We start from the raw sequence: 14346 nt of genomic DNA on the forward strand, positions 1-14346 counted from the left end.
TACATCAAATGCATAAATTATACAATTTTTTATTTTTCTGATCAATTGTGGGAAACTAACTCTAATTGTATTTTTTTAAGTATTTATTGAGGGAATTGATAGTATTGATAAAACAGAAAATTAATAAAGAGAATACGTCAAAATAATAATCCTGATTTATTAAAAAAAATCATTAAATATAATTAAATTTAAAGAATTAAATAATTAGTTACTATATTAACTAAATTAGATATTATTTTAGAGACTAAAAAATTATTCAAATTTAAAGTGGTTTCTATTATTAATAAAAAATTATAAAATAGTTTATAAATTTGTATCTAAATAAATTACTTAAATTTTAGTGATTAATATTTTAGATTTTGTACCGGTACGGGGCGAGGCCGGGACCCACCTGGCTGCCCGATGCCCAGTCAACCTGACCGAGACCAGGGGAACCTGGCTGAGGCCTTAGAAGACTTGGCCGACAGGCCGACAGGCCGAGACCTTGGAAGACTTGGCCGACAGGCCGATAGGCCGAGACCTTGGAAGACTTGGCTGACTGTCCGAAAGGTCGAGACCTTAGAAGACTTGGCCAGCAGGCCGAGACCTTGGAAGACTTGGCCGACTGTCCGAAAGGTCGAGACCTTAGAAGACTTAACTAAGACGACCGAGACCACAAGGATTTGGCCGATGGCCGACCCACACCACGGGAACTTGGCCGATAGCCGAACCCTATTACAATTAACACTCAAACAAAGGTCAGTAAAGCTAATCCATCATCAAGAAGTAGGTAATGCAACCCTAAGCGGTATCTACCTCGATAAACGGGCCCAACAAGGTAGGCCCATTAGAATAATATAAATAGCGCGCATCCCAAGGAGTAAGGTATGTCATTATTACTGTTCACCTACCTGAGAGCTAACCACCCGCTTTACTGACTTGAGCGTCGGAGTGCCTTCGCAGGTACCCCCACCATCCGGTGTTCACCCGACGACCGAGTCCCGAGTGCCGAAAGATAAGCAGAAGGAAGAGAAGGATCCCAGTTCATCACTCAACCACCTGCCCGACCGAAGGAAGGAGAAGAAGACTTCAACAGTTCTCTAGGTCCCATCTCCCTAGCAGGAACAATTGGCGCCCACCGTGGGGCCGAGGGAAACTAGCTGAAGGAAAAAAGTAGATGGTTTCGACAAGAAGCATGGAAAGAATGACTGAAGCCGACCAAACAATGCTGCTGCTGTCTCTCCAGAGGGAGATGGCCGAGATGCGAATAAAGGCCGAGGAGGCCGCTCAGAAAAATGAGCAAGAGCTGCAAGTTCTCCGCAGGGAGAACGAAGATATGAGAAAGAAGCTGGGGGAGGGAGGACCCTCTGTCATACCGACGAACGTGGTCGGAAAGTCCTACACCTCTCCCCCCAACCCGGATGTGGCCGAGGGGACGAGAGGCCAACCCCCTCCCCGCGAGACTGAAATGGGCGACGAGTCGTGCCTAATCAGATCCACCCGGACGACCCTGACGGCCGACCCGAACCGCCGTCACCCCTTTACGAACAACATCATCGAAGTCCCACTTCCTGAGAAGTGGAAGGACTTCAACCGAGACCGATATGACGGGTCGACCGACCCGGACGAGCATATGGACGCCTACACCACCCATATGAGTCTCTACACCTCGGACGACGCTGTCTTGTGCCGAGTGTTCCCCACATCCTTGAAGGGTGCAGCCCTTAGCTGGTTCACCAAGCTCTCACCCAACTCCATCGACAGCTTTGCCACGCTCGTCGCAAAGTTCGAAACACAGTTCGCGACCAGCCGACCGCATCATCTGACCTCAATCGCCCTGGTAGGCATCCGCCAGGAGAAGGGAGAGTCGCTGAGAGCCTTCGTGGATAGGTTCAGTAAAGTGGCGATGAGCATCCGAAATCTGAGTCCGGATGTCGCCATGCACCACATGCTGACGGCCCTGCGCCCGGGGCCCTTTGCCGACAACCTATGCATGCAACCGGCCGACAGCCTGGATGAGCTGAGAAAGAGAGCCGCTAAGTACATGCAGCTGGAGGAACTAAGAGAGTTCCGCAACCAGGCCCGTGCCGAGGCCGGCGGAGAAAGGAAGGAAGAAAAGGACCGCCAGGCGCGGCCGATACAGAGAACTGACCGGCGACGGGAGAATCGAGACCGACCAATTCGATTCTCGAGATACACGTCGTTGACGGCTGAGAGAGGGAGGATCTTGGACGAGGCCCTCAACGCCGAGTTGATCCCTCCCCCAAGAAAGGTAGCCAGCCCAAATAATGCCGACCGGAGGAAGCAGTGTCGGTACCATCAAAACACCGGACACTCGACCGACAAGTGTCAGGCCCTCAAGGATAAGATCGAGGAACTTATCCAGGCTGGGCATCTCCGCCGTTTCGTCAGGAATGGCCGAGACCAACCCGGCCGGGCGGATCCACCCAGGCGGACGAGGTCACCCCAGCGCGGCCTAGAAAACCAAAATAACAGAGGCGACCGGCAACCCGCAAGGGCCGACCCCTCTCGAAGGGACGATCCCCCAAGGGAGGGCGATAGGAGAGGTAACCGAGAGGTTATCAACACCATAGCCAGCGGTTTCGCCGGGGGAGGAAGCACAAACAACGCCTGGAAGAAGCACCTCCGGGCGGTACACCAGGTAAACGCCGTGGCGTTCCGACCAAGGATGCCACCCATCACGTTCACGGACGAAGACTTTAAAGGCGTGGACTACCGCCAGCAAGACGACCCGATGGTGATAGCGGTCGACATAGATCGATTCACCATAAGGAAGACCCTCGTGGACCAAGGAAGTTCGGTAGATATCCTCTACTGGAAAACTTTCAAGGCCATGAGAATGACCGAGGCCGAGATGATGCCATACGACGACCACGTGGTAGGATTCTCGGGCGAGAGAGTGGGTACCAAGGGATATATCGACTTGTACACCACCTTCGGAGAGGGGAAGAACACCAGGACCATCAAAATCCGGTACCTGGTCATCGACGCCAACACCTCCTACAACATCCTCCTCGGCCGACCATCCATCAACCGGCTGATGGCCATAGTATCAACCCCCCACCTCGCAATGAAATTCCCTTCAAAGACAGGAGACATTCTCACAGTCCACGTGGACCAGAAAGAAGCACGAGAGTGCTACGCCGAGAGCCTCCGGGTGGAGCCTCTAAGGGCAGACACCTCTCCCCTTCGGGCGAGAAAGTCCTCCCGAAAGGACCGCTCCCCCAGGAAGGACCGGCTGAGAGAGGCCCAGCCAACCGTGGCACTAGTAGACCTCAATCCCCGGGCAACCGAGGACAGGCTAGAGGCAAGAGAGGAGCTGAGGAGGGTCCCCCTCCTCGACGAAGAGCACAGCACAGCTGTAGGGACAACCTTGGCGGCGGCCGAGGCCGAGGTCATGCACGCCGCGCTAAAAAAGAATGTCGACATGTTCGCATGGACGCCGGCCGACATGCCGGGAGTCAGCCCGGATGTCATCACCCATCGGCTGTCCATATTCAAGGAAGCCCGCCCGATCTCCCAAAAGAAGAGGGACTTGGGCGACGAAAAACGACTCGCGGCGAAGGAGGAGGCCGGAAAGCTCCTGTCGGCCGGATTCATAAGGGAGGCCCGATACACGACATGGCTGGCCAACGTCGTCATGGTTACCAAGCCTAACGGTAACTGGAGGATGTGCGTCGACTACAGAAACATCAACAGCGCATGCCCGAAGGACACCTACCCCCTCCCGAACATTGACCGCCTGGTGGATGGGGCGGCCGACCACAAAATTATGAGCTTCCTGGATGCTTACTCTGGCTATAACCAGATAAGCATGCACCCGCGGGACAAGGAGAAGACGGCCTTCATGACGGCCGATGCCAACTACTACTACGAGGTCATGCCGTTCGGCCTCAAGAACGCCGGGGCGAGCGCCTCATGGACAAAATTTTCAAGGGTCTGATAGGCCGGGCGGTAGAAGTCTATGTGGACGACATAGTCGTGAAGTCCGACTCGTTCGAGCAACATCTGAAGGATCTGGACGAGGTCTTCAAGGCCCTTAGGGGAGTCAACATGAAACTCAACCCCGAAAAATGTACCTTCGGGGTGGAGGGAGGAAAGTTCCTAGGCTTCATGCTCACCCACCGAGGGATAGAGGCCAACCCCGACAAATGTCAGGCCATACTCAGCATGAGAAGCCCGAACACCGTGAAGGAGGTGCAACAACTCCTAGGACGGCTGACCGCCCTCTCTCGGTTTGTCCCCCGCTTGGCCGAGAGGACGAGGCCGATCGTTCAGTTGCTCCGAAAAGGTAAAAAATTCGTCTGGGACGACCAATGCGAGGAAATCTTCAAAAAATTCAAAGAGTTCCTCGCGTCTCCGGCCGTCATCCAGAAGCCGAGACCCGACATCCCAATCCTGGTATATCTAGCAGTCTCGGAAGAAGCAGTCAGCGCTGCCCTAGTGCAGGAAGCCGAGGGCGAGGAGCGACCCATATACTTTGTCAGCCGAACCCTCCACTCGGCCGAGACCCGATATCAGATGATTGAGAAGGTGGCCCTCGCACTCGTCCTCACGGCAAGACGAATGCGCCCCTACTTCCAAAATCACTCCATAACTGTAAGAACCGACTACCCTATTTTTAAAATTTTATCTAAACCGGACCTTGCAGGGAGAATGATAGGATGGTCGGTCGAACTCTCCGAGTTCGACATACGTTATGAGCCGAGGGGCGCCATCAAGTCTCAATGCTTGGCCGACTTCTCGGCCGAGCTGACACCACTGCCCACCCTCTCGGCCGGTTGGACTCTCTACGTGGACGACTCCTCAAATAAAACAGCGTGTGGAGCGAGAGTCGTCCTGGAGGGGCCGGGCGATCTCCTCTTGGAACAAGCCCTCCAGTTCGGATTCCGGGCGACCAACAACCAGGCCGAGTACGAGGCCTTGCTGGCCGGGCTGAACCTAGCCTACGACATGGGAGCGCGCGAGGTTACATGCAAAAGCGACTCCCAGGTGATGGTCGGCCAAGTTAATGGAGATTTCGAGGTTAAAGAACCTTTGCTGCAGCGATACTACCATGCGGCCAAAAACAGTATCGCCCGCTTCAGCAAAGCACCCTTGCAACACATACCGAGGGAGGACAACAAGAGGGCCGACATCCTGTCCAAGCTCTCGGTCACCAAAAAGAAGAGCCATCAGAGGTCGGTCATACAAATATGGCTGAGACACCCAACTGTGACGGAGGCCAAGGCCGAGTGTCTAGCTGTAGAAGAAGAGGCTGAGACCGACAGTTGGATGACACCTGTCATCCAATACCTGACAGACGGCACGTGCACGGCCGACCAAGAGAAGGCGATGAAGCAACAATGCGCCCGGTACACCATGATCAACGAAGATTTGTATCGGAGAGGCTACTCAACCCCCCTGTTAAAATGCATAACCAGCAAAAGGGCCAAGTATATCCTGGCCGAGATCCATGAAGGAGTCTGCGGAAATCATGCCGGGGCGAGAACTATGGCCGCCAAGGTCTTGAGAGCCGGCTACTACTGGCCGACCGTACAGGGCGACTGTGCTGAATACGTGAAGAAATGCGCCAAGTGCCAAGAATTCGGCCCCCTCCTCCACACCAAGCCGGAAGAATTGCACAGCATCATCTCCCTGTGGCCGTTCGCCATGTGGGGGATGGACATTATCGGTCCATTCTCCCCAGGGAAGGGGCAGACCAAATTCCTCCTGGTGGGAGTCGACTACTTCACAAAATGGATCGAGGCCGAGCCCCTCGCCTCCATCTCGGCGAAGAATGTGCAAAGCTTCGTATGGAGGAGCATTGTCTGCCGATTCGGCGTCCCACACACAATAGTAACTGACAATGGCCGACAGTTCATCGATCGAGGCCTGCAGTCCTTCTATGACGACCTGGGCATCAAGTCCATCACAGCCTCGGTAGAACACCCACAAACCAATGGGCAGGCCGAGGCCGCCAACAAGGTCATACTCAACGAACTAAAGAAGCGGCTGGGCAAAGCAAAGGGCCGATGGACCGAGGAACTAATCGAGGTACTTTGGGCGTACAGGTGCACCCCCCAAACTACCACGCAGGAAACACCCTACAGCCTGACGTACGGAACCGAGGCCATGATCCCGGTAGAGGTGGCCGAGCCCACCATACGACGGCAAATGTTCGATCTCACCCTAAACGAGGAAAGCCTAGCGGTCAACCTTGACTTGGTAAGTGAGCTTCGTGACAAAAGCAAGATTCGGGAGGCTGCCTGCAAAGCCCGGGCGTCCAGACGGTACAACACCAAAGTCCGGCCGAGAGGTTTCCAGAAGGGCGATCTTGTCTGGAGAATGCGCAGCGACGCAAGAAAAAACGAAGGGAAGTTCTCATCCAACTGGGAGGGGCCTTTCCGAGTCCGAGAAGTCGCACAAGGAGGAGCCTATCACCTAGAATGGCTTTCAGGAAAAATTGTTCCAAGGACGTGGAGTGCCACGCACCTCAAATTCTATTACAGCTAAAATGAATAAAATCACGCACTCTTTCCTCACCCAACCAGGGAGGTTTTAACGAGGCGTTTTCATCAAAAGTGTTGGAAATATCCTACCGAAAGTATTGGCCGAACGCCCGCTTGCTCGATTAACATCGCAAGTGCCGGCCTGCCGAAGGCCCACTTGCTCGATTAACATCGCAAGTGCCGGCCTGCCGAACGCCCGCTTGCTCGATTAACATCGCCAGTGCCGGCCTGCCGAATGCCCACTTGCTCGCTTAACATCGCAAGTGCCGGCCTGCCGAACGCCCGCTTGCTCGCTTAACATCGCAAGTGCCGGCCTGCCGAACGCCCGCTTGCTCGATTAACATCGCAAGTGCCGGCCTGCCGAACGCCCGCTTGCTCGATTAACATCGCAAGTGCCGGCCTGCCGAACGCCCGCTTGCTCGATTAACATCGCAAGTGCCGGCCTGCCGAACGCCTGCTTGCTCTATTAACATCGCCAGTGTCGGCCTGCCGAAGGCCCCCTTGCTCGCTTAACATCGCAAGTGCCGGCCTGCCGAACGCCCGCTTGCTCGATTAACATCGCAAGTGCCGGCCTGCCGAACGCCCGCTTGCTCGCTTAACATCGCAAGTGCCGGCCTGCCGAACGCCCGCTTGCCCGATTAACATCGCAAGTGCCGGCCTGCCGAATGCCCACTTGCTCAATTAACATTGGCCGAACGCCCGCTTGCCCGATTAACATCGCAAGTGCCGGCCTGCCGAATGCCCACTTGCTCGATTAACATCGCAATTGCCGGCATGCCCACTTGCTCGATTAACATCGCAAGTGCCGGCCTGCCGAATCCAACATTCGCAAATAGTGGCCGAACGCCCGTATTATACTTACTCGAATTTCGACGATCGTAGATATTGCCGATCGCCCTCATATCACTCGCTCGCATTTAATGGCCGATCGCCCACATTTCTACTTGCTCGAATTTTACATTCGCAAGTAAATGGCCGATCGGCGGTAATTTTACTTGCTCGAATTTTACATTCACAATTTAATGGCCGATCGCCCACATTTTTACTTGCTCGAATTTTACATTCGCAATTAAATGGCCGATCGCCCACATTCTCATTTGCTCGAATTTTACATTCGCAATTTAATGGCCGATCGCCCACATTTTTACTTGCTCGAATTTTACATTCGCAATTAAATGGCCGATCGCCCACATTTTTAGTTGCTCGAATTTTACATTCGCAATTTAATGGCCGATCGCCCACATTTTACTTGTTTGAATTTTACATTCGCAATTGAAGGGCCGACCGCCCATCTTCTTGGGAGACCGATTGAGTAACAAATTTTTATGCCAAACTGATAAAAGAAAGTTGGACGATGCATTAATAAACAAGAAAGACCGGGCGATACATCAAAAAGCAAAGTAAAAAGGCCACACCCCGGCCTGGGAGGAAATTAAAAACAAGAACAGGCCACACCCCGGCCAAGGGTAAAACCTAGTCTTGAACTTCCACGCACTCTCCCTCCTCAGCCTCGGCCTCCCCCTCATGGGTCCCGGCCGCCTGAGCCTCCGAAGCCTCCAAAGCTCCCGCCTCGGCGCTTGGAATCAACCGACCCTGGTGAACTTCATAGTCCATATTAAAATCACCAGAGGCCGGCGGTCCCCCATAAAGAAAATGGGCTTGGCGCACGGCTCGGTTGAAGCACTGCTTAAGCAGCTCCTCCGACTCGTCATAATTCTGGTCGAGCTCAGCTTCAACCTGCTCCTTGGCAGTTTGGAGGGCGGCCAATTCAGCGGCCAAGGACGACAGCTTCTCCTCAGCCATCCTCTTCACCTCAACAGCTTCGGCTGCCGCCTTCAAAGCCTCCTCTTTAGCCGAGGCCAAAAGTCGTCTCTCCTCGGCAGCATCCTTCTCAGCGAGCTCCCTCTTGGCAGCCTCCCGAGCGGCGCTGGCCGACAGGTCATCATTGGCAGCCAAGGACCGCTTCAGGTTCTCTCGAGCCTCGGCCAGCTCTTGCTCCAACCGAGAGACATCCTCGGCATGCTGGCCGTGACCTTCAATCCCTTGCTCAACAAGAACGATGGACCGGCACATAAGCTCCAGCCCACTCTTCAGCAGGTCCAAGGGGGCGACCGACCGGATCGACTCCCGGGTCCCCTCAGGGAGAGCCACGCGAACTCTACGCGTAAACTTGTGACTACCCCCTAGAAGATCTAAGGCCGAGGTCGGCGGCCGATGACCACCAGCTGAAGCACCGGATGCTTGGTCCACGTGCCGAGGCGAGAGAGAGCCCACCTCGACCAACTCGCGGCGAGAAGGAGGCGGCGTCGGCAGAGAGCCGGGGGAACGATAGGTGGTGGCAATGTTACCACCATCCCTCGCCCTTTTCTTGGACTTCCGGGAAGGACCGGCCGGGTCCCTCTCGGCAGCAGGGGCGGCAGGAGCGTTCGCAGGAAGAACGTCGATGCTTCGACGTCCCTTTCGGTCAGCCGCCCTCTTCCGGTATTCGTCAAGGACGCTAACGCCGGCCGGTTTCTCTTGAACCATTATAGCTGCACAACAAAAACACAAGTTAGAAAGCGTAAACGAAATTACCGACCGACACAACAAAAACGCGAACCCATACCCCTAATGGCCGCCCAACGCGCTGACTCGGTGTATGCACCGATCAGCGATCGGCAAGGAAGCTTCCTTGGGAGTGCGTCGAAGAAGGAGAGAATCTCCACCTCCTCCTCACTCTCCGTCGGCCTCGGCCAAAACTTAAACCCTGTGGGTTGGGAGGTCCAATATAAGGGGAACCGAGACCGACCGGCTCGGTCAAAGAAAAAAGCCGTCGCCTCGAGCCGAATGACGACCTTGACAAACCTTTCCTTAAACCGTTTATACGAGACCGCGAAGGGGTCGAACAATACACGTCCCGGCCGGCCGGCCAAAGAGAGCCAAGAGGCTAAACGACCGGGGTAAGAACCATAGTAACAAAGAAAAGAAGAAGGGGTGGGGCGAAGCCGCATGACGTCACACAGCAAGCGAAACGCTTGAAGGGACGCCCACGTATTTGGATGCACTTGGGTGGGCGCCACGTTGAGCGTCCGTAGGACGCCCATTGTGAACTCATCAAAAGGAAGGGAGACGTGAAGATCTGAAAAAAAGCAAGTATACATATAAAAAAAGGGAGGACCGGCATCAGCCCGACCCATACACACCCTCTCGGTCGGACCACAAGGCAGGATTCTAAAGTAATCTGGATCCCTAGAATCGTCGGAGTCCTCGCCCGCTTTCAACACCGGGTACTTAGCCAAAAATTTGGCCACAGACTTCTCGGTATCATAAGACGACGAGAACTCAACAACACTAGGATCCACCAAACTAAAATCCGCGAGTGGAACGACCGTCGGGGGTGATCCTGGCCGGTCGCCAACGCTAGCGGGGGGAGAGTCCGGCCGGGCGACAACGGTAATAAGGGGAGAGTCCGACCGGTCAACAGCGTTAACCGGGTCGTCCCCCCTAACCACCTCTACCATGGGTGGCACCTCGGCCACCCCAGCCGATAAGGAATCAGTGGCAGACGAAGAGGATGATGAAGAGGTTGACAAAGAGGAAGAAAGCCCAAGGGCAGGAGAAGGACGACCGAGAGCGAGGGAAGAATGACCGGACGAGGGGGATGTTGGCCGAGACACGGATGACATCATTAACCTGTGAAAAGAACAGAAAGGCGAAGGCAAAGCTTAGCAAGAAGGCCGAACAGTCACTCGGTTCTTAGAGCAGTGGGCGATGGAAGGCTCGGCTATCAGATAAACTAACTCAGAAAATGCAAGGTTTCAACACTGTTGAAGACCCCTATTTATAGGGCCCATGGGCCTCGGAATTCGAAGCGACGAGTCAATCTCAACCGTCAGATCTCTTAGATCCAACGGTTCACAATACTTCCCGCCCGAAAAACCCCTCATTAATGCCAATCATGTCACGTCACCAAGGGTCACGTCACGCCGCCCAGGTCACATCACACCTCGAGAAATGAAATAGCCGCACGACCAAGGGAGACCGACCGACCCCCATCGTTAAAGACTCATCGGGCATAACTTACGCATCTGCCCTTGAGTCTGGGGGGCAAGTGTACCGGTACGGGGCGAGGCCGGGACCCACCTGGCTGCCCGATGCCCAGTCAACCTGACCGAGACCAGGGGAACCTGGCTGAGGCCTTAGAAGACTTGGCCGACAGGCCGACAGGCCGAGACCTTGGAAGACTTGGCCGACTGTCTGAAAGGTCGAGACCTTAGAAGACTTGGCCGGCAAGCCGAGACCTTGGAAGACTTGGCCGACTGTCCGAAAGGTCGAGACCTTAGAAGACTTAACTAAGACGACCGAGACCACAAGGATTTGGCCGATGGCCGACCCACACCACGGGAACTTGGCCGATAGCCGAACCCTGTTACAATTAACACTCAAACAAAGGTCAGTAAAGATAATCCATCATCAAGAAGTAGGTAATGCAACCCTAAGCGGTATCTACCTCGATAAACGGGCCCAACAAGGTAGGCCCATTAGAATAATATAAATAGCGCGCATCCCAAGGAGTAAGGTATGTCATTATTACTGTTCACCTACCTGAGAGCTAACCACCCGCTTTACTGACTTGAGCGTCGGAGTGCCTTCGCAGGTACCCCCACCATCCGGTGTTCACCCGACGATCGAGTCCCGAGTGCCGAAAGATAAGCAGAAGGAAGAGAAGGATCCCAGTTCATCACTCAACCACCTGCCCGACCGAAGGAAGGAGAAGAAGACTTCAACAGTTCTCTAGGTCCCATCTCCCTAGCAGGAACAGATTTTAAAGTAGTCTCTAAGACTAATATAGACTAATTTAGAATACTAAGTAACTAAAACCTTATAGCTAATTGTTAAATCAAATTTAGAAATTATTTTATAAAATTTTATTAATATTAAAAACTACTTTATATTAATAGTTTTTTTAGTTTATAAAATAGTTTCCAATTTAATCAAGTAATTAATTATTTTAATTTTTAAAATTAATTTTTATTTAATACTTTTTTATTCATTATTTATTTAATGTGGAACAATGATAGAAGTTGGTATAAAATTTGAACCGAATGAGACTCCAATCTCATTATTATAGTTATTAGAAAAAGATAATTTCTGTAAAAAAAAAAAATCTTAATAGATGGAACAAATAGATGTATTTAAAGAGAATAAAATAATATTTTTCTTCCACAGATCAGATCAGGTTCTCAAACAATTGTTGTGACTCTGATTCTCGATTGCATTATTTATTTTCGGTGATAGTTTGCATATGAGGTGAGGTGAGATACATGCAAAAGAACACTTCAACATTTAAGTTGGGTTTTAATATTTTATAGTTTGAATATTAATTATTGTAATAAATACATATTTTTGTTTTAATGGAGTAATAATATTTATATCATCGTACTGAATTTCTGATTATGGATTTGGATTATGACAAATGATCTCAATAGTAGGTAACATTATATCATGATTATATTGATCATATTATGTCAATAAATATTTATTAAGCTCTGATAATCATTTCAATCATTACTTGTACGTTTCTAAGTCTTCTTAAAAAAAAATAAGAATGCGACTTAAAATCTTTTATGGATCATCATCTATTTAAAAAAAAAATTGTGAAGTCTGATTAAGAGCATGGTGTCGATCGAAATATGGTGTAATGTTTTTTTATGGTTATTTATGGTGTAATATAAGATTGAATGAATTTAATCTATGTATTATTTTTACACATCCATTTAATAAAAAAATATTTTTTCCCAAGTTATGCTCGGTTAGAAAATATTATCAAACTCAAATTGACATTCACAAGTTAAACTCAAATTAAGTTTTAATTTTTTTTATTATACGTACGCAGGAAAAAAGAAGAGTGATTACAATAATTATGGATGAAAACCATGGGTGAACATGTGTTTTTTCTGTGGATTGTGAGAGCAACTTGAAAACTAAATTAACAGGGCTGCTGGTTGAATTTTAGGCATCAATAGATGTTTGTACTAGATTAACAATAATCTAATCAAATAATATTTTAACACATACTGATGGGACAATGACACCAAGAATCTCTTCCCTATGCACATTATATATAAAATGAGTTTTTATCTAATTGTGTTCTTATTCTTTTGTTTTATTCGGTTTAAGAATAAGAAGGGAAGTGAGTGAAAACAAGAGAATAAAAAGTTAGATGATAGTTAGTAAGAAGTAGTCAATTCTTATAAATTTATATTTACTTATATATTATAAATTATTTTTATTTTTAAATTAACGTGGATCTCCAATACACATCCTGTTAAAATCCTAAATTTATGTATTTCAAGATCCTAAATTTATGTATGACAGTATATAACGTGTTAAAATCCTAAATTTATGTATTTCAAGATCCTAAATTTATGTATGACAGTATATAACGTATGATTGACATTGTTAATGAAAGAATCATCTATTTTAATCATATTGGTGGAAGATTCTACACTGTCTAGAGATTAAAATATTTTATTTTTTATTATATAAATGAATATAAATTTCACATTTTTATGAGGTTGCATTAAGTTTAATGATGGAGATCTCACATCGACTAGAGATGAAGACGAAGACAATTTATTGTATATAAATGGGTGCAAACTTCAACTTCATGAGTCGGTTTTATGGAGTTGAGTTAGGTTTAAAGTTCACTTCGTAATACTTAAAGTTCAATTCTCAATATGACATCATCTGATTTCGATTAAGGTACATACAAATTATATAATACATAAAAATAAAATATTAAAATAACATATACTGAAAATCTAAAATATTATATAAGATAGATTTATTATCTAATAATATTTATGATTATTTTTCAAATAATTATTTTTTTAACATTAGATCTGTCAAAAATAATTGTGAGTTAACAAATATAATTTAAAAATAATTTTGTTTGTAAAAATTATTGTTCTCATTCTTATTAGAGCACCTATTAATATTTATAAAATGCAAAAAAACTTGAGAATTAACACATACATACATGTAACTAACGAGTCTAAGGTTGGTTTGAATATTCAGGTATTACCTCTTCAACTGGGGAAGATTGATTTTTCTTCACAGAGAAGGAAAAGAAAAGTTAATATTTATATATAGGGTTGATTAAGCGCTCTTTTAGTTTAAAATAAAATTTCCAAATCATAATATATATTTTTAAATTAAGGAAAAATGTGGTTAAAATGGTGAATCATTTTGACACTATTTGAGTTTGATGATTTATAAACAACAATAATTTGTTAGACTTTACTTACTCATTGATTAAATATAACAAAACAACTAAAATAACAAAATAATTCATTCATCTATGGCTCGTTGACAATAAAGTTTATTTAATGTATCAATTACAAAAATATAAAATAAATAAATTGAATTAATTCTATCTATTTAATTTTATGGATGATTAATTATCTATCTTTTATTGTTCAAAATTCAAAAGGTTTTCTAATTAATACTTACATATTAAAATTAATCCAATCAAAACTTTTTACTTAAATTTTTTTAAATATTTTAATATATTTATATTTGATTTTTTTTAATTTTAATTCAGAATATTATTTCAAAAATAAATTTCTATTTTTTTAAAATGATTTTTATGGATGGATTGGATATTCATTCGTTAAAAAGAGATAATAAATGGATTGAATTTTATAATTATTAAATGGATCAGATTGAATTAATTTTTAATTAAGTTTTCAATAAAACAAAATAATATTTATATACTTTAAAATAGTATAATGTTTTTCTCTCCCAAGTGTATAGCCACCCGTACCACTAGACGAGAAAACAAAAAAGTGAAAAAGGTTCAAACGTATCGAAA

General features: G+C 47.6%; 1 protein-coding gene across 1 annotated transcript; it reads left to right on the forward strand.

The window, feature by feature from the left end:
* Nucleotides 1-1156: 1156 nt before the first annotated feature.
* On the forward strand, nucleotides 1157-3943 carry LOC137839346 (uncharacterized). The gene is made up of 2 exons (XM_090300085.1): nucleotides 1157-3745; nucleotides 3809-3943. Exons 1-2 carry the CDS (start codon nucleotides 1157-1159, stop codon nucleotides 3941-3943), a joined length of 2724 nt encoding a protein of 907 aa, XP_090156211.1.
* Nucleotides 3944-14346: the final 10403 nt, after the last annotated feature.

The sequence above is a fragment of the Phaseolus vulgaris genome, chromosome 3 (genome assembly GCF_051622355.1).
Source record: "Phaseolus vulgaris cultivar YP4 chromosome 3, ASM5162235v1, whole genome shotgun sequence".
Taxonomy (NCBI): Eukaryota; Viridiplantae; Streptophyta; class Magnoliopsida; order Fabales; family Fabaceae; genus Phaseolus; species Phaseolus vulgaris.